General features: G+C 35.3%; 1 protein-coding gene across 1 annotated transcript; it reads left to right on the plus strand.

Moving 5' to 3' along the window:
• Positions 1 to 10689: 10689 nt before the first annotated feature.
• LOC148873948 (protein disulfide-isomerase-like) lies at positions 10690 to 22928 on the plus strand. The gene is made up of 11 exons (XM_088964239.1): positions 10690 to 10967; positions 12026 to 12056; positions 12201 to 12488; positions 12587 to 12775; positions 12888 to 13013; positions 13496 to 13633; positions 13724 to 13843; positions 14009 to 14126; positions 17442 to 17554; positions 20604 to 20827; positions 22556 to 22928. Exons 1-10 carry the CDS (start codon positions 10780 to 10782, stop codon positions 20820 to 20822), a joined length of 1530 nt encoding a protein of 509 aa, XP_088820365.1. The 5' UTR covers positions 10690 to 10779; the 3' UTR covers positions 20823 to 20827; positions 22556 to 22928.
• The last annotated feature ends 235 nt before the right edge of the window (positions 22929 to 23163 follow it).

Here is a 23163-nt window from a genome sequence, read left to right on the forward strand (position 1 = left end):
GTTGGAATAAGATAAAAGAATTTGAGAAGGAATAAAAGGGAAAAGCGCAAGTACTAACCACATGCATTTTGCATAAAGGAAATGAGGACGATGACCAGAGCGAGCGCTGCGAGTACTCCAACTTGAGGCTCTGTATCACCACATTCGCTAAAGTCTCCTCATTTCCCAAGCCCTTGAAGGGTGTTTTACCAAATAAGAGCTTGTAAAGAAAGATCCCAAATGTCCACCAATCCACAGGACTACCATGACCCTCTCCTTTGATGATCTCAGGAGCTAACTACTCATGGGTCCCAACAAAAGAGTTGGATCGGGCAATGGTTGGCTTTGCCACAAGCTGTGGCAGAGGGCTCACTTGCGCTACCAAGTCAGATTATAGTTTCCGGGTCTTCACTGTAGAAGATATAAGCTTTGGTGAAAAGCATGACACCTGTGCCCAGGACGGTTGGAGACAGAAAGGATCTATACAAGGGGATTCTGCACATGGACCTAAAAAGTTTTTTGTGGGCAACATCCATTCTTTGAGGGCTTGAACTGGGCATTAATACGGTGTGCCATCCCACCGGAGCTACCAAAGTTTTGTGATCTCGGAGTTCCATTTATGCTTTCTCGGGAGAGTAAACATTTGGAGTTCAAGTCTACATGAGGGCATCCAGAGTTCGAACTGTTCTAGCATGGGATCTCTCTTCTATGGGAGCTGTTTGATTTGTAGGGTCCCCATTACATTGCTCCTTGTTGTAATTGATAAATGATAATGTAGCTCATACCTCAGTGTAAATGTAGCCTCACAGAATTGGTAGGAAGCATTGTGTGCTTCTTGCAGAAACACAATGAATAGATTTTGCCAACCTCCACTCTCCAGCTTCTAAGTGCACTGATAGTTACTTAGAGAACTGAGTTTTGGCTTGGACCGGTTAATACTCAATGGGTATTTTTTGGGACTTGCAGTCCTTACATCAATTTATGTAATTCATGTTATCTCCTCTTTGCAAGTGCTTCACCATGCTGTTCACGATCTCCGTGATTGCCCGGACTCATGCTTCCTCATGGGGGAGAGAGAGAGGGAGGACTTCCAAAGTCTACCGCCACTGCAACAACTACTGCCGCTATTGTTCGTGAGGTCAGGGATGATGAACATTGTTATAAGGGTAGTATGGGGATTAAAAATATTGCAATGGTGGATTTTAATAGAAGTTTAACAAACGGGGGTCTTTGTCTCACAGTCATAGTACAAGGGGGTATTTGTCGCAAAACAGAGTACAGGGGGTCTTTGTAATTGACCCTAATAAATATTGAAGTTTATTTTTAATCATATTGTTACCTTTTTTAATTTTCAATTTCTATCTTAACTATGATATATTTAAAATTCAAGTAATTAATATGAAGAAAAACTTCTCATGTACAACACATGTGCTTAATTACTAGTGCTTAAAAAAGGTTTTAAGGAAACAAGACGAGCCACCTAGGTCCAATTAATCCAATTTGGTGTTGGCCTTGGCCATTAAGGGTTGGGTTGGGCCATGCCTAACCCAAGTTGAAATCTTAGGGTGTTTGACAACATTGTTGGCCTTGTTTTCTAAAACAAAAACTATTGCCACATCAGCAAAATTATAGACATAGGGCCCTATTTAGCACAAGATTGCAAGGGTTTACCAAAACCCAAATGTGGCAATTGGTTTTGTTTTCAAAAACAAAACAAACAACCTAGTCAAACATCCCCTTAATTATCAACCCTACCTTTTATCAAGGGAATTGCACTCATGGGTCATGGATCATGGTGAAACATATTAGTCATGGAATGCTTCCTACAAAATAGGACCGCAAATGGATTAGATCAAATTGGATGTACTTGGATCAAAGTTTGATTCAAATTCAAATCAATCTTATACGTCAAATTTAAGTCAGATTACAATTGGTTTTGGTTATCCAATTCCATTAATAAATTAAACTTAAAATAATCAAAGATATGGTATTGATGTGGGCTAGCCAGGCCTAACCCATTATGGGCTGGGAGGCCCTGCCCAATAACGTTTGACATCACTAGCCATAGCAGAGGGGGAAGCCTTGCTGCCTTCGTACGGAGCCAACCGCGGAGCAGTTAGGCGTACTCGTAAGGAACTCATCTGGTGCATTCATCTCCACCTGCCTCCAGCTTACTCAAGTATAAATATGAGGTAACTCTCCCTTGACAAGGGATCTAGATCCTAGAATTCTAATGCAGCTCTCTTATTTACTCCCAACACCTACCTCGCTTCCTTAGCATTTACTTCTAGGGACCCAGTGCATCCGAGGACCACCATTGAGGCCTCATCTGCACCTCCTCATACCTCACACCTAGTACTAACTTGGGCGTCGGAGCTTCTGCCTCCAATCTCCACCCGAGACCTCTAACACATCTTGTTTTGCAAAACCTCGGATCTCCAGGAACCTTGTTACCGAGACGACAACCTGTAGTCTTTGACTCCTACCGTACTCAGAAGGGAGCACCTCACATCAGCCTCGGCTTACCTCTCTTCAGAGTCCTCAAAGCCTTCGGCCAGCCTTCAGAACTTGGGAGTGAATTTACCTCGTTGCCCTCGACCAATCCGAGCCACAACAGGTATATTAATAATAAATTGAACTAAAATAAATTTATATTGTATACCATGAATAAAATGAATTGGAAATGACTTGTATTTCTATGAGATTCAAACCCATGATTCTTGTGTAGTCCTTGCCAAACACCCTCTAAGTCAATGATTTATTGGTTTAACCGGTGATCTAGCTTAATCATCTACTATGATCCTCCGAGTAAAAAACTAATCCAATGTTCCTCAAAACCCAAGGAGCCTTTTTTTCCCTTTCTTTGTCTTTGGACTTTGGGCCTAGGGCAAGCAATGGGTCAGTTCTAGTTGGAACCAATTGAAGCTACTCTCAAACTTTTCAATCATTTGTCAATTAGGGTTTGTTTTTTTTTTTTCAATAGAGATCCTCAAATAAATTAGGTCTAATTCCAAATTCTTGGAATCAATTCACACCCAAATTGATTTTAGGGTCATGGGATTTACCTTACCCAAATTGGCTTAGAGATTCCGCGTGAAATGTATTAATTATGTTGCATTTAATAAACTATGAAATGCGTGTGAAGTTGGACCATGCATTAGTTAATAATTATGTAATATCATTTAACTTGTCCATGAATTATGTTTTATTTTCTCTTTTATGATAGCTTTTTATTTTACAATATTCCATGAATAGACACTAAAACCATCGAACCACGAAGGCCAAAATCAATTTTGACATAATAAGGTGGCATTTGATAACCTATTTCAGACCTCTAAAGTCTGAAATAGTTGCTTTTCAAATGCCACCTTTGTTTGGGTGTGCATCTTAATATTAGGTTTGAACTGCATTTTCAGATCTTAAAATGAAAGTGGTTGGGCGAGTGCTTAATGCACCTAGAGGCTATTCAGACCTTGGTAAATGACGATATTATCCTCATGACAAATTAAAAATGACAACAATTTATCCTTCACATAAAACCCAAAAAAATTAGGTCATTCACCCCATTTTCGAACTAAGAAGAAGCTCACCGCCATCCTCTTTGCGAGCAAGCTCCACCACCGTTTCTCTGTGAACCTTCACTTCAAACCGAATATGCTCTTTGAAAGGTATGTTTCTTGCTTTGAACTGAAGAACCTTCTCTTCAAACCGAATCTGAAGAAGCTCCCTCAAAAACCCTTGCAATCTTCAGTTTTTTTTTTTTATTGCCATGCTTGTTGGATAAACAGGAATGTTTTATGCTATGACTCCATTCAGATTCATTTTCTTTGTAGTATATGGATAAACATGGAAGATTTTCGTTTGGTTTTCTTTACCCATATTCTTTGTAAGATTTATGGATTTTCGTTTGATTTCCGTATGATTTGTGATATATGGGTAAACAGGAATGTTTTATGCCAACATACCTCAAGGTATGTTGGCATATTTTTTTAGGGATAGAACTCCTTGTTATGTGGTCACGTAGTGAGGGAATAGGGCTTTTCAAAGAACTCTCTTTTGTGACTAATCCCCAGGATGTCATCATGGAGGCTCTGAGAGTCTTAAATTAAACCAATTCATTTGTTGGTATCAAACCAGGGTTTCTAATTTATAGGGTTCATTGAGATGTTTGATGTTTCATACCTAAGCTATATGTATTTATTGCATTTTCTTTTACACTACTACTCAACTTGGACTAGAATAACCCAAATCAGTTGAAAGTAAGCCCTCCCTCTCAATGCTTTCTCAATGGTTTATACATCTCTGTATGATGAGTTTTTCCTTATATTTAAAAATGAGTGGAACTGACTATTGATGTTTATGAGTTTTTTTTTTTGGTAAAGACTTGATTCATAAGCAAAGTCAAAGAAATGCTTGATCAACAAATAATTAGCTTGGATTAGAATAACCCAAATCAGTTGAAAGTAAGCCCTCCCTCTCAATGCTTTCTCAATGGTTTATGCATCTCTGTATGATGAGTTTTCCTTATATTTAACAATGAGTGGAACTGACCATTGATGTTTATGAGTTTTTTTTTGGTAAAAACTTGATTCATAAGCAAAGTCAAAGAAATGCTTGATCAACAAATAATCAGAGGGACAACAATAAAATGGGTCACAAAGTTAATTTTTAAATATGAATCAACAACAATGTTCATTTTCCTTGTTGACACAAAGGCCTACTTTCATGTAGCTTAGCTTCTTTATAAAATGTAATTAGAAATTTAATGAAAATGTTTCTAAATTTTAGCAAACCCACAAACAAACTTTAGGTTTTATGTCATAAGAAGGCCCAACCTAGAAAATAAGTAAAATAATGCAATTACATGCATCATCCAAAAAGTAAACAGATAAAAATGGAACATTAGGTAAATCTCCTTAAGATGTTCAAGTTCAACAAGCAAGAAATTACAATTGATTTTTGGCATAAGAAGTATGAAACCTAGATACCATTTCAATGCTAGTATATTATGTTGGTATGTCAATTTTTAGTGTATGCATATTTACATTTCCAACATCCTGTTTAGCTATTCTCTGTCATTTTCCTGTAACATAACAGAAGAAACTTTATAGGTAGAAATGAAGAACTCCCTCCCACAGAGAAACCACAGAGGTACTGAACTTTGGAGGAGAAAATTTCTGGCCTTGTCATTCTACAGGGGAAAAATAAATTTAGTGGATTTACCATTAAACTGAGCTCAAGTGAACAAAGCTTTATTCCAAGCATATGGAGTGAAAGTACAATGTAACAACAGGTGATTCACAGATTCCTCCACCTCATTTCATATAACACAATACAATGAAACACTCTCCACACCTCTGTTTAAGAGTTTGTCCCTAGTAAGGATCTCATTTAAGTAGGGAGACCAAACAAAAAAGCTACCTCTAAGAGAATGTATTTGCACAAAAGTATGCTTGTACCAAGCTCCTAAACTTCTTATCGAGTTAACTTGTTATGAAAAGTTTTGACAGTAAACTGCCTTAGACTTCTCTTCAAACCAGTCTTTTATCCTCTCAGTTAGGGTCAAATTGCATGCTGTATGTAAAGTGTCTAAGGCAACTTTAAGAAAGTCTCTACTTCCTAGTTTCAAAGTACTTATGACTTCTGAGAACAGGGTCCCATACACAATTCCCATTAGAAACTTGCACATAGTCAGCACATAGTCAGAAACCTATGTTTCAAAGTACATAGACAGCTTTAATCTCCACAATTACAGTCCAAGCAGTTGTAAGACTGATTTGATTCACCTAGCTCCCACCCCATGTTTCGTGAGCCGTACTTTGCTTTTGGCTCTAGTTATAACAAACAGGCTTCCATAGAAAAATTAGATTCTGATAGCTAATGACTATGAAGTCAAGGTTCTCATTGTTCATTTGGCATCTCTCTCACAAATTTATATTAATAAATCCAAAACATTTACACCCCCATAGGTCTTACATTATACTGAATTTACACCCCCAAAGGCATGCTTATTTTGCTAATATGAGTATGTTTATAAATATGATTATGTTTATAAATATGAGTATGCTTATTTTACTGATATAAATATGAGTATATTCTATTATTTCTCCTCTTTAGCTTTGAGAAGCTTCTTTTTGTTATAATTCTTTATGCTTTGAGATTGGGTTTTCTATTTTTTGACATAGGTCTTACATTATCATTTATAGGGGTTAGGAATGGTCTCTGGAGATAACTTTGATAAAGCCACTTGGAAGGACCCGGCCCTACAAAAACTATTGTTGTACTTTTGCATTGATGAGGTGTCCACACATGGGAGACAAGGTGGGTCAATTAAGAAAGAATCACGGGCATGAACTCAAAAAAAGATCATGGAAAAGCTTCGTAAGAATTTTTCACAGAAGTAATTTAAAAATGGCTTCGATTATTTAAAGAGAAAATATCAATTATGGGTGATTCTCATCAATAGGACTGAAAATGGATACAACCCGTCTACTAGTACAATGAACTAGTCAAATGACCAGTGGGAAGAGTTCTTGAAGGTAACTACCTTGAATTTTTGTTGTTGTTAGGTAATGTATATGTATGTAGGATCTAATAGAATGAGTTGTTTGTTTGTATGATAACAGACCTACCCAAATGCGAAGGTTTTTAGGTATGCAGGACTCCAATTTGCCAATGAGTGTAGAACATTGTTTGATGGGGTCTGTTCAATTGGAAGTTGGTTGTACTTCATTGTCAAATAGGTTGAGACCAATGGCATCTACGGGTCTATCAAATGCTTCCCTAGGTACTGGTTTTGATGGTGAGACACTAGATGGTGATTCTATTGACATTGATGATACGCCTATCACACCTCCCGCAAGGTCCCAGCCTCAAACACAATAGACTTTGAGGAGTCTATAGGTCCAAGTGAATGCCCCTCTAAGAGGAAAAAAAAGTTCACTAGTGAGCATGATGCTAAGATGGAGAAGCTTCTTGATATTATGATTGTTGAGGATGAAGGACCAACTATAGAAGAATGTGTTCAGAAGCTTGATGATTTTGGCTGGACACCTAGTACTCCTTTTTATATAGAGGCTTCGATCATCTTTGTGGAAAGCCCGAAAGCAAGAAGGGAATGGATCCGTTGGTGTGGTTCTTATGACACACCCAATAATGAGGTGATTATACGGTGGATATTAGTTTATGCTAAGAGGATGAACATATTGTAGGACTTGTTCATCGGTTTTAATCGTACATGGACTTGTTGTTTTGGTTGATTAGATGGAACTCCTTTTTTTTTTTTTTTCCTGTTAAACAGTTTGGGATGATATACTTGCATTATACTTGTTGGGTTTTGTTTTTTTGATATTTTGAGTGTGTTTACACAAACTTGATGAGTTTATTGGATGAAAATGGTATTTTGATATTTCTCTTCAACATGCTTATAGATTTGCTTTTAGATTAATCTCAATGTGGAGTGTAACCATCAAGTAAAAAAAAAAATATGTTGACACCTAGGATGAAGAGGTTGGGTAGGATTATCCTCTTATATTGGTATATGAAAAAAACTTTACGAAGTCATATTCCAAGGATGTCATATTGTGAATCTGCACTACCTGGTTGTCTTTATACACGTGAGCTATTAAATGGAAACAACTAGCAAACCATCGAGGTGATGAGGATGCCGGTTGAAGCATATGTACGGATCTGTGGCCATTTTCGTAATCGTGGATGGTTTCATGATAGCCGATACATATCAGTGGAGAAAAACATGGCTATGTTTCTATTTTGTTTAAGCCATAATGAAATGTTCTCTATTCTGAAGAGAAGATTCCAGCACTCCACCCAAACAGTGCATACATACTTTCATCAAGTGTTATATGCTATGATGGAATTTGCACGAGAAATGATCCGCCCAACTACATTTGATCCAAATCCAAACATCTCAGGGCACCATAAATGACTCCGACAAGTACTCAAGGTAAATAATTGGCAATATCACATAAGTTTCATGATTTTGATTAGTGTAGTGATTGAGATCAAAACTAATTATTTTCTTTTGTAGTCGAAGGGTGCTATTGGTGCTTTAGATGGGACACTTGTTCATGCTGTGGTGCCATCGAAAAAACAACTAGCATGCTGAGGAAGAGGAGGGAAAAAATGTTTTCAGAATGTATTGGCTGTTTGTGATTTTAATATGGTATTTACATATGTTTATGTTGGCTAGGAAGGAACAACACATGATGCTAGGGTTTTATATGAGGTTGCATACAACCCTATCAACAATTTTCCATTTCCATGTGCTGGTAAGAATGGTGTTGTATGGGTGTTTGTTTGTTTTTAATAAATTCATTTGTTTGATAGATATATTTGATTGACACAAACAAGTACTATCTTTGCAATGCTGCATATGCAAATACAAGGCACTTTATGGCACCCTATCGAAATGTGCAATATTGGATAGTAGACTTTTGTTGTGAGCGTGCTAGGACAAAAGAAGAATGATTCAACCAGGCACGTGCAAAGTTAAGAAATGTAATTGAGAGATCGTTTGGTGTTCTAAAAGTTCGGTTTTCAATTCTTAAACGGATGATGCCTTTCAATCTCCATGTCCAATGGGACATAGTCATTGCATGTGTTGCTATCCACAACTATTTGAGAAGGGAATCAATAGTTGATACTCTTTTCAATGAATACGATGAATCTAATATGCAAGTGCCTAATGAAAATGCAGAAGTAGAGACAGAAGAGCATGACGATGGAGAGACATTTTATGGGCAGGCTGATGCACAGTTCATGGCTTCATTGCGAGAGGAAATTGCACAAGAATTATTAAATAGGAACATGCATTGAATTACTTATCTTTGATCCTAGTTATGTACTTGAACTATGTAGAACTACTTGTTTGCTTATAGTTTACTATTATGGTTATGTAGGTGAATAAACTTTTCTTTTATATAGGGAAAATGATTGTTAGGCGTTCTCCAATAATGTGTGCATGCGAGGCTGAACAAATGAAAATCTAATATGTGAATGCACACATAAATGAAAATCTAATAATGCGTGAGTAATTATTTTTTATTATTTTAAACACGTTATTTATTAATTATTAATTATTTTTTGTAATTATTATGTATTTAATTATTTTTTATTCATGTTTCAATATTATTGTAACTATTAATTTTTATTAAATTTTAATCATTTTTATTATTTTTAATAGTGAGTAATTATTTTTTATTATTTAAACACGTTATTTAATAATTAATAATTAATAATTATTTTTCGTAATTATTATGTATTTAATTATTTTTTATTTGTGTTTCAATATTATTATAACTATTAATTTTTTATTAATTTTTAATCATTTTTATTATTTTTTAATAGTGAGTAATTATTTTTTGTTATTTAAACATGTTATTTATTAATTATTAATTAATTTTCGTAATTATTATGCTTTTAATTATTTTAATTATTTTTTATTAATTTAATTACGTTATTTATTATTTATTAGATATTTTTTGTAGTTATTATGTATTTAATAATTTTTATTACTTTTAGTAGTGAGTATTTATTTTTTATTATTTTAATTATGTTATTTATTATTTATTAATTATTTTTCGTAGTTATTATGTATTTAATTATTTTTTATTCGCGTTGGTTCAATATTAGTATAACTATTAATTTTTATTAAATTTTAATCATTTTTATTATTTTTTAATAGTGAATAATTATTTTTATTAATTTAATTATGTTATTTATTATTTATTAGTTATTTTTCGTAATTATTATATATTTTATTAATTATATTGTATGATTTTAATATTATGTTGAATTTGATAAATCTTTTTATATGAAATAATACAAATTGAGTTCAAATTTACCAAATAGTCTTTTGTAGGGATAAAATAATAAAAACAAAGTATTTCAGATGTTAAGAGTTTGGTCCAACACAGACAAGCTAAAGTATTCAGAGCCTATGAAAAATAGTTGTATGATTTTAATATTATTTTGAATTTGATAAATCTTTTTATATGAAATAATACAAATTGAGTTCAAATTTATCAAATAGTCTTTTGTAGGAGTAAAATAGTAAAAACAGGGTATTTTAATATCTTTTTAACTTTTAGACTTTAGATTTCAGATTTAACAAACGCCACCTAGGTTATTCAAAAAAATCTCAAACCGATTGGACTACCCAGGTTCAGTTTTGGAACCGGACCAAACCGAGCCATGGGTTCGATGGTATCATGACTTTACGGCAGCAAAGTCTTTTCCAATTAGAAAATTGAGAGCCATGTCATTCCGATAAATAAGTGCCTCGAAATCCGTATCCCGTGATCCATGTTTGGAATGTTACCCCGTGAACTATGTTTCAGTACACCCGGCCTTTACAGTCTTCGTGAGCGTACCCAGAATAACCGTGTGATAGGGAGCAATCAGGAGAATATCTGCACCACAGATTCTGTTGGTTCAGGTAGATGACCACGAAAGCTCCATCAACATCAATAGGTCCCAAGATCTCACCATACTCAACTAGTGGGCCCCATCTTTCTTTAAACGTCGATAAAAATCGAATATAGATCCGAACTGCAAAATGAGATGAATCTTTAACCGTCGATTCGATTTTTAAGAAAAAGACAAAGTAATGAACGGTAGATGATGAAAGCAATACTGGATTGTCATGCACTAGTCCTATTATTTTGAGAGCGAATTTAAGGGATCTGATTTCTCGGGGCCCACCTCTGCACGTCCCTCTTCTCTCTCTCTCTCTCTCTCCGTGAAATATCAGAATAGCACTAGCAACTCTGGTCTCCGGCCATGGCGACTAGGGTTTCGATCTGCTTCTGCTTCTGCGCTTTTGCTCTGCTCGTTTCTTCTCTCTCTTTGGTTTCGGCCTCAGATGGTGAAGGTCAGTCTAAGGAGTTCGTTTTGACACTCGATCACTCCAACTTCTCTGAGACTGTCAGCAAGAACAACTTCATAGTTGTCGAATTCTACGCTCCATGGTATAGATTCCTGTTACTTAGTTTTGGATTTATGATTCAATTGTTGTTGAAGTTTAGTTGTTTCTTGAATTCCCTGTAATGTGTCAGATCGATCTTCCTCTTTGTATGACGAATGCGGTTGTGCTTCTGTACATCTTCAGTTTGTTTTTTTATGTTTTTGTTCTTAGTCGTTGTTTTATGTGTAATATTATGGAAATTATGAAGTTTTTTGGATGATACTAGTTGATTTATTTAGCATGAGCTTGCAAAATGGAGTATTGGGCTGATTTTTATATTTTTTTGAAAATTTATGTTGTTCTTTGCATGAAATGATGCGTATACCTCAAGCTCTAGATTTGTTGATGAGGCTGATAAGAAGATAGTGACGTTCTGATCTAGGGCTTCAATTTGGAGAAAACACGAGTTTGTTTGAATGTTAGGGTCATGAAAGAAATGCCAGAATGAAGATCTTCCTGCTTTCTTCATGAGATCACCAACATCTACACATTCGTATTATTTAGAATTCCTTAAACGTATCTTTTAGAATTCCGTATCATGTGCCTATGTCTGTATGCCCTTAAGCATGCTTAACACTTGTTTGATGAAACAAAATGCTAGGTCAAAACTGAAAATAAAAGATGAAAAAGAAAAAAATTAGAAGCTTTTGTGTGAAGCTACATGGCATTTCTCTTTTGACCCGCAATTTGAAATTTTTACAAACAACTCCATGACGGTTCTTTATTTATTTATTTATTTATTTATTTATTTATTTATTTATTTATTTATTTTTTGATAAGTAAAATGCCAATGGCAAGACTTGAACTCTTGACCTATTATTTCTGTGTAATGTCTTATTACCACTGATCCATTCTTTATTTGTATGATGGTTCTTTATTTGCCTGACTCATCTATTTTCTGATTAATCATTCATGACTTCATATAGGAATTTTATCTTATGGGTGTGTTAATTTTAGTTTTAAGCCTGCAGAAAAATAAAATTTCATTGCCTGAAATTGTTAACTATGATTTTGTTCTTTGTTTTTGATATGTTTCTTTAATCTTCTTTGTCACTTTGACAGGTGTGGGCATTGTAAGAATCTTGCTCCAGAGGTACTCAATTTTCTAGTCTCAGATGGCAAATGCTGAATTCAGTATTTTCCCTCTCTTGCTTTGGCTACTTTTAGTTTTACACAACAACTATATAATTCATTTTCTGACAGGTTATTTCAACTTTAAATGTTTTTTTATTGACAGTATGAGAAAGCTGCCTCAATTTTGAGTAGCCATGACCTTCCAGTTGTTCTTGCAAAGGTTGATGCCAATGATGAAGCAAACAGAAAACTTGCAACTGAGTTTGAGGTTAAGGGTTTCCCAACACTTAAGATTTTGAGAAATGGTGGAAAGATTGTTCAAGAATACAAAGGTCCTAGGGAGGCTGATGGTATAGTTGAATATTTGAAGAAGCAAGCTGGTCCAGCATCAGCTGAAATAAAATCTGTAGAAGATGCCAATAATCTAATTGATGACAAAAAGATCTTTGTTGTAAGTTTTTCAATTATTGAAGTTTCCCTTTTCTGTTCATTGCTTCATGGAAAAAGGCAAAGGTAAATCCAGACTAACTTTTCTAAATATTCATATAGGTTGGGGTTTTCTCAGAATTTTCTGGGGAGGAATTTGAGAATTTTACAGCATTAGCTGAGAAATTGCGTTCTGATTATGATTTTGGTCACACTTTGGATGCTAAGCTTCTTCCAAGAGGGGAATCAACTGTCAGTGGGCCCACATTGAGGTTGTTCAAGCCATTTGATGAATTTGTTGTTGATTCCCAGGTACTTATAAGACCTTCATTTCCTCTCTCTTTCTTTTTTTTTTTCAATTTTTAATACTTCTTGCTCTTGCCATTTTGTTAATTCTACCTTTGTGGATATTATTTACTTGCAGAACTTTAATGTGGATGCTCTGGAGAAGTTTGTTGAAGATTCTAGCATGCCTATTGTTACAGTTTTCAACAAAGATCCTAGTAACCACCCATATGTTATAAAATTCTTTAATGGTCCTGATGCCAAGGTACTACCTTCTTTCTTCTCTGTGTTAACAGGATTATCAGATTTCTATCAAAAAAAAAAATATACAGGTTATCGGATTGGTGAATTTGTTATTATCTGTCATAAAAATGATTTAGTTTATGTAGATGTACAATTAAAACCTGCAGTACTTAGCCCAATCTTCTAGAACTTAAGAGAGGACAAACCTAGTTGTGGGAAGGGGGGTGTTTTATCAAGCTGCTTGGAGTTGAAGTGGTGGTCAATTCTGGGCATCTTCTAATTTGCATGTTAAATAACTAATATCTCAAAAATTTTAATAAGTATGGACAGTGAAACAGGTATATTTATCTGTTTATTCTATTCATTTTTTTGCTTCCACTTATATTTGTCTCCAACAATTAGGTGGAGATAGTACTTGCTGTAACATTTAAGTTGCATCTTTTCTCACATTGAACAATTTGTTCATGGAATGACCCATCTATTTCACAATTTTGGAATTGGTAGGCCATGCTATTTTTGAACTTCACAAGTGAGCTTGTTGAATCTTTCAAATCAAAATATCATGATGTTGCTACACATTACAAAGGAAAGGGTATTTGTTTTCTCCTGGGTGACATTGAGGCCAGTCAAGGTGCTTTCCAGGTAGTTAATATCTTTTAATCAGCATAATCATGTTTGTTTATTTCCCTCATATTAATTACATCTCAAATCTTCCATTGTTTGGATGGACAGTATTTTGGCCTTAAAGATGATCAAGTGCCCCTCATCATCATACAGAACAGCGGCGGCACAAAATACCTGAAGCCAAATTTGGAGCCTGATCACATTGCGTCTTGGTTGGAGGAATATATGGTGATTCATCTACTTCTTTCATTACTTCCATGGTTACTTTTGTGATTATAACATGAAGTTTAGAAATAGATTAGATGACTACCCTTCTAATCTGAAGGTCTTTATACTAGATGTGTTCTTTTTGGTTTTAATCATGACTTTAATGATTTTCCCTTTTGGTTGCAGGATGGAAACTTAAATCCATTCAGAAAGTCAGAACCTATTCCTGAAGTTAACAATGAACCTGTGAAGGTTGTTGTTGCTGACAGCCTTGAGGATGTTGTCTTCAACTCTGGACAAAATGGTATTTGATTATACATAATTTTTCTTTTTGTATTATTTAGGTGTTTCCACTGCTCCTAGAATTAGAATAAACATATGATGGTCTTCTTTCTAATGGGTTATTATGATTAATTGTAACAATGAAAATGGATGAACAAAAACAATTATTGATTTTTTCCTTATTCCATCTCCACTTGGGGTTGAAGTAACATCCAACTAATGGTATCACTTAAATGTCTTGCAAAGTACAAGCAGAACATTACTTTATTCTTTGATATACATCAATTAGTTGCAATATTACCAGTCTGAAAGGAGAAAAAGACATTGATACACATGCAAAGTGTAAACAGAACATTGTTATTGTAAAGTGTAAACAGAACGTTGATACAAAAAGGCACATGAAATGTGCCTTGGTGGTTATGTTGAAGGAACTTGTTTCCATGTATGTGTTGTTAATGCTTCTAGTTCTAGCCTTATGCATTCTTTTAGTCACGTTCCAAGGAAGCAAATAGTTATAACATCCAAGGTTCAAAATTTTGTTACGTTTCGGTGGGTCACCGATACACAAAATATAGAGTTTCGGGGTAAGACCTGTTTCAAGGGGTAACCAGGCCTTTAACCGACCCCCGGAACATATTTTGAATGAAAACTACAAAAAAAATAAAAGTGTTGATACAAAGTCCGATACACCCAATTTGGAGTATCGGATCTTTGAACCTTGATAACATCATTATACTGTCTTGTTCTACATCCATTGCATTTTGTATATCATTCCAAGTATGGTAACCTACATGCAATCATTTTAGTTTAGATGTGGAATTCTAGATATGTTGGATTATGATGGTCTTCACTGATTTGCATCTTTGGGGATTAATGAACTGTCTAGAGACTTATGGTTTAAGCTTGATTGTTGTATCTAAAGACTTCTTTGCTATGGATACCTTTGAAGTTGACCTTTGGTTTCTACTTAGCATAGGGTATTTGTTAATCGATTACCCTGCAGAGGTAGATGGTATGGCCAAAGGGCAATTTGGTCTTCTTGGTATAATTCCTGTAATACAATGGCCTGCATAGTTTCTTGGATCTTGGAGAAATAGACTATACTTTGGTGGCTGACAATTTATATTAGGAAACTTGAGGCAATGAGAAGTAACTAGTGAATTAACTCCCTTGTGTCAAGTGAGCGACCCTTAGCCAGCAATTAAAAACATAATTTATACTTCTAAGTATGTGAGCATATTAGTGTTAGTGGAAATTTTTTTAGTATAATTTCTCACATAACATAATTCACCCAATTAGACTAATAACTGGGTTTTTTGTTATTTGGGTAAGCCCCATTCGGGAAATCACGTAGATATTTCCTTAATTACATCTCTGCTAGGGGCAGAGAAAACCTTTTGATTATGATTCAGAAGTACCAATGAATAGAGACTAAACTAAGTATCATTTTTCCATAGAATTTTCCTTTGTTTGAGAGAAAATTCTGGTATATATTCCCTCTTTGTTTGAGAGAAAACCAGCATATAAAGAAACAAACATTGTATGCATAACAAGTAAATAGGTATCATAAAAAGCATGTTTCATCAATAAGGCTACATATGGCCTTTAAATTGTGGTTGTGTGCATTATCATGCTATGAGGAACCATAATCAGCCAAGTTTCATGAACAAGGCTGTAGATGGTTTTTCCCTTCACACATAGGTTAATAGGTTGTAAGGAGCCATAATTAGCCAAGTTCTATCAACAAGGCTGTAGATGGTTGTCTCCTTACATGTATTTCAATATGAAACAAGGGAGAAAAGAAAAATAAAAGGAAAGAAAGAAAGAAGTGAGAGGAATAGATAGAATATGGTCTTCCATCTCATGTGGGAAGCACAAGGAGTATCATATTGAAGAGGTGTAGGAAGAAAACCAGATTCCCTACCTTCTTCTTCCTTTTTCTTTTATGCTCTCCACACCAATCTTCTTCTCTTTTCTCTTCCCACTTGTTTCTTAATGCTAGAAATCCTGCAAATAAATTAGTAATAGCCAACAAAAAGGCATTAGCCCCTTCTCCTTGTAGGAGAGGGTTTATATAGAGGAGGGAGGTGGTTAAGTAACTCCCCACTCCTCTCTTCTTAGAATGCCAAGTGTCACCACTTAAAATGGGTTAAGGAGGGAAAAGAAAATTCTTCCTTCCTAAGGTAACAAGTGTCCCCCCACTTAAAGTGGTTAGAGGAGGGAAAATAATTCTCTCTCCCTTAGGGTGACATGTGTCCCCCCACTTCAAGTGGTTAAAGGAGGGAAAATAAATCCTTCTCCCTAGGGTGACATGTGTCCCCCCATTTCAAGTGGTTAGAAGAGGGAAAATAACTTTCTCTCCCCTAGGGTGACATGTATCCCGCCACTTCAAGTGGCTAGAAGAGGGAAAATAACTCTCTCCCCTAGGGTGACACGTGTTTCCCCACTTAAAGTGGTTAAAGGAGGGAAAATAGTCCTCTTGTTAGAGTAGGACAAGTGGCATCCCCTCATAAATAAGTGGGACACCTCACAAGAAATTAATCAAAATGGATTTATTCTTTTAGGGCCTGCTATTCCATTAAATGGGCTCTACTGCAGGCCCATTAAATGCTTATTGTATTACAAATAAGCCCAAATAACTTGGGGCCTGTTGTTCACTAAATTAGATTGCAGGCCCCTTTCTTTATTAAAATGTTTCAGCCCACCAATATGACCGACTGGGCTTATAAGAAAGCCCTTTTTTTCTTTATTATTATTATTTTTTTTAAGCTATGTCTGGGAGTATCTTAATAACCTGCTCCCAGTCCAGCAAACTTAAGGACTTAACAATTAGATACACATCAATTACAGAAAGATCATTCAAAAGAAATGACTTACAAAATGTGGGTCAAACCCTTTTGCCTATTTCTAAGGGTGGGATGCCTTTCTTTGCTGTCAGGTTGAAAGCTTTTGCTGTTCTTTAAACATGTCCTCCAAGTTTCTAAACCTTTCAACTGTGCCCTGAGCTATCAATTCAATGACCTATATGGGTTCTCAGTGAATATAATTCTGTCTGGTCGACCATATTGTATTCTTTATTTATATATATATATTTCATTTTTGTAAATTGATGAACACAAGAAAATCATTATATTTATTATGCAACTTCTTCTAAGTGGTAGTTTGATTACAAGTGCTGCTGGATGGTTAAGATGAAGTGGTGAACTGGTATAGAAAGGTTACCGATAGATGAGGAATTTAACCATGACATAAGAATTCAAAGGATTAGTTCCACTGGAGTTTCATTTTTTCTTGCTTCCTTACATGATTTTGACATGTTCTATTTTCTATTTTGGAGTTTTGCTTGAGTTCTATGCACCTTGGTGTGGACACTGCAAGAAGCTGGCTCCAATCTTGGATGAAGTTGCTGTCTCATTTAAAAGTGATTCAGATGTCGTCATTGCAAAATTAGTAAGACCATTTTTCTGCATTGTTTTGCAATGTAAATGACAATCTGTTTTTATTTCTGGCATTCCTGTTAGTAAATATTAGCAGTGCAATAAAGTAATTCATGTAGAAAAATTTTACCATAGGTCATTACTCTTCTTCAAAGTATGTAATATTATTTGATTTCTAAATGTTAATTTTTCCTTTTATTTAACTGTTCTTATTATCTGACTGGAATATAAAGAGCAACTACCCCCTTGCTTTGCTAATACATCAGCAAACCCATTTGCAGTTCTTTTTACCCAATTAATCTTCACCTCCATATTTTGTGTCAAACACTTGAACCTTTTCTTTTCATTGTTAAAAGCCCAAAAATCTTTTTCTTCCTTTTGCAGCCACTCCACTACCAGCTTTGAATCACCTTCTATAATCAGCTTTCGTATATTCATGTGCTTTGCCTTTTGCAGTCCCTTCATGACGGCCAACGCCTTAGCCCTTAATGAATCACCTACTCTAATTGGGCCCGAAAATAGGCCAACAATTCTGCCTTCATTGTCTCTATACACCCCTGCAATACCCGAGGGGCCTGGATTACCTGTACTGCTCCCATCAAAGTTTAACTTTATATAATCATTTAGCAGTGGAGACCAAATAGGGCTTGTACTGGATTAATGGTACTCAGAATTGGCCACTCTATCACTCTCACCATTATTGTTTCTTTGACAGCCTCTCTAGTTCTTTCCTTGCCTGAAAACAGTCTTGCATTCCTTTTCTCCCAAATGGTCCAGCAAACTGCCACCCTCACACTTCTCCATAATACTCTTCCTCTTTTCGTTGGCCACCTAAAGAAATTAGAAGCAAACAAGATCTGCACATTTGTTGGAGGAATCCACCTGCACCCAAACAATGATAAAAACCACAAACACCTTCTTTCAACCGGGAAAAGTACCTTTGTCACATGCACCCTCTGACATTTTTTGAATTCTTCATCCTTTTTGGGTTAACTGAAATCTTACTGCTTACCTCTCCTGGGTCAACATCCTCCAAGTCTTTGCCCAGTCTTCCATTTACAACTTCAACGAGGTTACCTGGGTCAACATCCTCCAAGTCAGAAAGACAAATCAGGAAGATCAACCAACTACTAACTATATTAAAAAAAGGCCCTCTCAAGCAATCCCTAATTTGGCTAGCCAATCAGCCAAAAAACTTAAAATCTTAGGAATCTCTCTGATCCAAGTGGACAGCAAAGTAAGGTGCTCTCTAATTTGACTCTACCTGTTGCTGTTTGAAGAATATCCCTCAATTAATAAAGAATTATAAGGGAGGTGTAGTACTGGGAAGGAGTCATCTGTTCTGGGCTCAGTTGTAATAGCTAAATTTTACTATGGAGGTTTAAGAAAGCTTACATCTCCTGTTCTTGTAATGTTTCCATATTTCAATGAAATTTTGTTATTGATAAAACAAAAATGTGTTTGTGGTGCTAGCCCGTCCAATAAATTCAAGAGAGTGTATAAGAGAAAGAAGGGAAACTAAAGGTAAAGTGGGGGGGGGGGTGGGGGGTCTGGTGATCTTCAGTCTTCTCAGATTCAAGATTTTTGTCTGAAGGAGTCTGGAGGTGTTCTTGATAGCCAAGATAACATTACTTGTCAAGCTTCCGATCAAATGGGGAGGATGGCTCTGAAGCTAGGGTGGGGACCATGGAAAATCCTGCTCAGGCCCTTGGGGTGAGAAAGTACAGAACAAAACCTGTTGGAGACCTTGAAGATAGATGGTTTGTGCAGGAGAGGGAAGTGGAAGTGGACAAAACTTATGTTGTTCAAAGAAGGCTATACTTGGAAGAGGCACTTAATAAGGAGGTGGAGGTGAGTAAAATCTTGAGGATATGTCTCCTATGGGGTGAGGAGTTTGCAAGAAGAATCTATAGAGAAGCTGAAGAAAATGGCTGCAAATTTTGGAGGAACAAAGTTTTGGAGGTTGGAGAGCGAGGTGGTGGGAGCTGAAGATTTTTCCTTTTGTTCTTCTTTGAGTGTGGTAAGAATTGTATTTGTGTGGAGTGAGTTTCTAAGTTTCGAAGTGTGGGGGGGTTTGTGTTTTTGTTCTATAAGGTTGCTTTCAGGGTGGTTTTTTCTTTATCTTTGGGGTGATTTCTTATCACCTTTGTTTGTATTCCTTCTTTTATTCTAATGGATTTTATTTTTTGTTTATCCTAAAAGAATTAAGACAAAAGCCATAGTAACCTTTCTTAAAAACGTATTAAAGAAACAACAGGAATGGAAATGATGGATGGTAAAAGAAACATGGAATGTAAAGGCTGCTTGTTTCCTTTCTCATTATTAGTGTTGCTATTGCCATTACCATATAAGCCTGATGCCATTCTTGTTGCCTTTTCTGGGTTTGGTTTGGGTCAAAATATCAAATTGATTCAAAGGCCATGTTTAGTTGCTGCTTGGGTGTCATTTAGGGGTCAATTTTAGTTGTCATTGCTAGGTTATATTGGTTAGAACCTAGTATAAAGCAGGGAATAGTTAACCTCTTGGTCCATAAAACATTTCCTAATGCTTAGTTTGGAAGGAGTACAAATGCAAATATGTAGAGTTCAATACCTTATATTTTGTATTATTTTGTATGTATTTGTATTTGTATTTGTACTCTTTCCAAACTGAGCCTAAATGGTAATTTGGTAGTTGTTTCTATTTCTTTACTGGTTACTGATTTTGAACAATCCTTTGTGAATTTAATAAATTGCTTTTCATTTCAAAAAAAAAAAATGCTTTCATAAGTACAGTGAGAACTATGGTCCATTCAATGACAGTAGAAAATATGAAAGTAACAACTTTTTCCAAGCAAATTTAAAGAAAATGTAATTTATATATCACTCCTTTTCTACTTGTGTTATTCTCAACTTCTTTTTATTCCTTGTTACTTGAGATTATCTTAAGTCTCACATTGAAGGTTGTCTATATCAATGCATTTTGAACATGTTGTAAAGCTTGTTTTGTATTCTGACCATTTTCTTATTGATAATTAAAAATTTCTCTCCTTATAAATTTCAATTCTTGTGTTTTGTTTCTAGGATGCAACTGCAAATGATTTCCCACATGAAACTTTTGATGTTAAGGGTTACCCAACTCTGTACTTTAGATCAGCAAGTGGCAACCTGTTACAGTATGATGGTGATAGGGCAAAGGAGGACATCATAGATTTCATTCAGAAGAATCGGGATGAAACTGTCCAGCCAGATTCTGTCCAGAAGGAAACTCTCCAGCAAGACTCAGTAAAAGATGAGCTATGATGAAGGTACTAATTGAACCATGTATATTGTTAATCAAGTAATTTTTATTGCTGAAATATTGATCAAAAAATTTTTTGTTGCTAAAATGTGGCTATGAGGCAGTGCCATAAAGGGGTATCAATTGGACTGGATTTGGTCCAATCCAATTCAGTCCAATGTGAGCCCATTAAAAATGGACCAGGTCCAATCCAATCCATTCCAATGAATAGTTTGGACCATTTTGGACCAATCCAATTTAATGTCTGGACCATCCAATCTGTTCAAATTTGTTAGTTTAGATTAATTCTAACTCAAACCTGGTTCTTTGACACATATATTCTTATCTTCTATTAATGGACCAGATATTGGCTCAATCCAACCCAATCCAATCCAATATAAATTTATTATGGATGGACCAGGTCCAATCCAGTCCAATAAATACTTTGGACCATTAAGTCGGGTTTGATCCAATTCAATTTCTTGTTGGTCCATCCAATACGTCCAAATTGATTTTGGTTTGGATGGGGTCCAATCCAAAACGAGTCCATTGACACCCCTAGCCATAATGCAACTAGTTCTCTGTAAACAGTTTTTGTAATAGCAATTTTTTTTTTGGTAAAATTTGTAATAGAGTCATTTGAAATATTTGGTTATGAAAATACCTAGTTTTTTGGGATATGGTAGATAGGGATATCACACATATCTTGAAATGTATCACATGTATACAGATACAAGGCATTTCATGCAATGCTTTTAGCTTTTACTTTGAATCTGATTTTTTTTTTTTCAATACTTGTAATCCTAACCTGCCTGCTGCCATTTGTGGAATTTCTTATTGTATGATATCAATGCCATTTTGATTATTAACTAAAAAAATGCCATTTTGACAAGGCATGGATGATGATGATGATGATGATGATATCAATACCATTTTGATATTAGAAATGCTTACAAGATATATGCTAGAAGTGTTCATGCAGATTTACTTAATTGTGTTGGCAACAGGTATGCTAAATGTGTTCAGAAATTCAGATTTACTAGTAAGCTTTGGATATGACATTATTAGGAATACTATGGAATGATGGTTATACTAACGAAAAGACTAGACAAGTCTTGTTGGTTGTTGCTCTATGATCACATGTTTTTGTTTTCTTTTTTTATTGGTATGTAGGCATTCATCTAAATAAGCAAGACTGAGGTTAGGAGATAGACTTATTATTATTCGAGCAGTCTTGCTTGTAGATCTGTTTCTCAGAAAAAGGCTTCTTGTTCAGCTTAAAGAAAGCCTGTAAATGTCTCCCATGCTAGTAGGAATATCAGTATGAACAAGCTTGGATGTTTTATTGAAGTTTATTCTACTAAAAATGGTTAATGATTTGATTGCGAATGCTTGACAACCAATGTCATCATGGTTGTGTACAAACAGTTTATGCACCTTGAATTGCTTGTTAGCATTGTTGGTAAGTTTGCAAAACTGATTGTAAATAATGATCAACGCTTACCACTATTGGTACCGAATGAAAAATTTTCATTACAAAAACTGCTTGATAAATACGACAAACGCGAATGGCATGTTAACTTCCAGAAACTTGATGTTCCTAACTGGCAAAATTAAATTCCTCGTAACATGATTACTGCCATACTATTCTCTGAAGCGAAGTTACTGTTATGGGGCTAAGTTTTCTTTTTATTTCTACCATTTGTTGCATTTTCTGTAATGGGGTGTTTAATTTTATTTCATTTTTTCTTTACAGGATGAGCTTCATTGAGAAGAGGGAGGATTCTAATGTGCACACCTTGGGAGTTGTCACCTTACAACAGTAAAGAGCAACCCGAAGAAATATAATCTCTTTTTAATTCTCCCATTTCCTAGAATATCTTCCCTCAATAAGATGGAAAGTGGGAGGCTTGTCCTTTTTTTTTTGATGAGTTGTATTTCAGTTTCATTTCTGCAGAGTAGACAAGGGTTGCGGATGTAGTCACCGTTTTGCTTTACTTGCATGCGGTATTATCTGAAGTTAATCTCTCCCTCTCTCTCTCTCTCTCATGCCATTTACTGTCTCACTATTCACACCACTAACTCAAATTCAAATTTATTTTCTAATAAATTTTAGGGTTAATTACTCATATATACCTTTTACTTATATATACCCTAAACATTGAAAATCAACTTATACATGCCTTATTAATCAACTTCACATAACAGGACCTCTGTCATTGCACCCTTAAGGAGCTATAACAGCTCATTCCAAAAAATTTTATAATATACAGCTCATTCCAAAAAATTTTATAATACAAAAGTTGACCCTACCGAGTAGCAGGTGTAACCTTCCTCTCAGCCTTGAACAAATCATTGTAATAA

The sequence above is a fragment of the Nelumbo lutea genome, chromosome 1, assembly GCF_056320005.1.
Source record: "Nelumbo lutea isolate HS-2025 chromosome 1, American lotus-T2T, whole genome shotgun sequence".
In the NCBI taxonomy this organism is placed as follows: Eukaryota; Viridiplantae; Streptophyta; class Magnoliopsida; order Proteales; family Nelumbonaceae; genus Nelumbo; species Nelumbo lutea.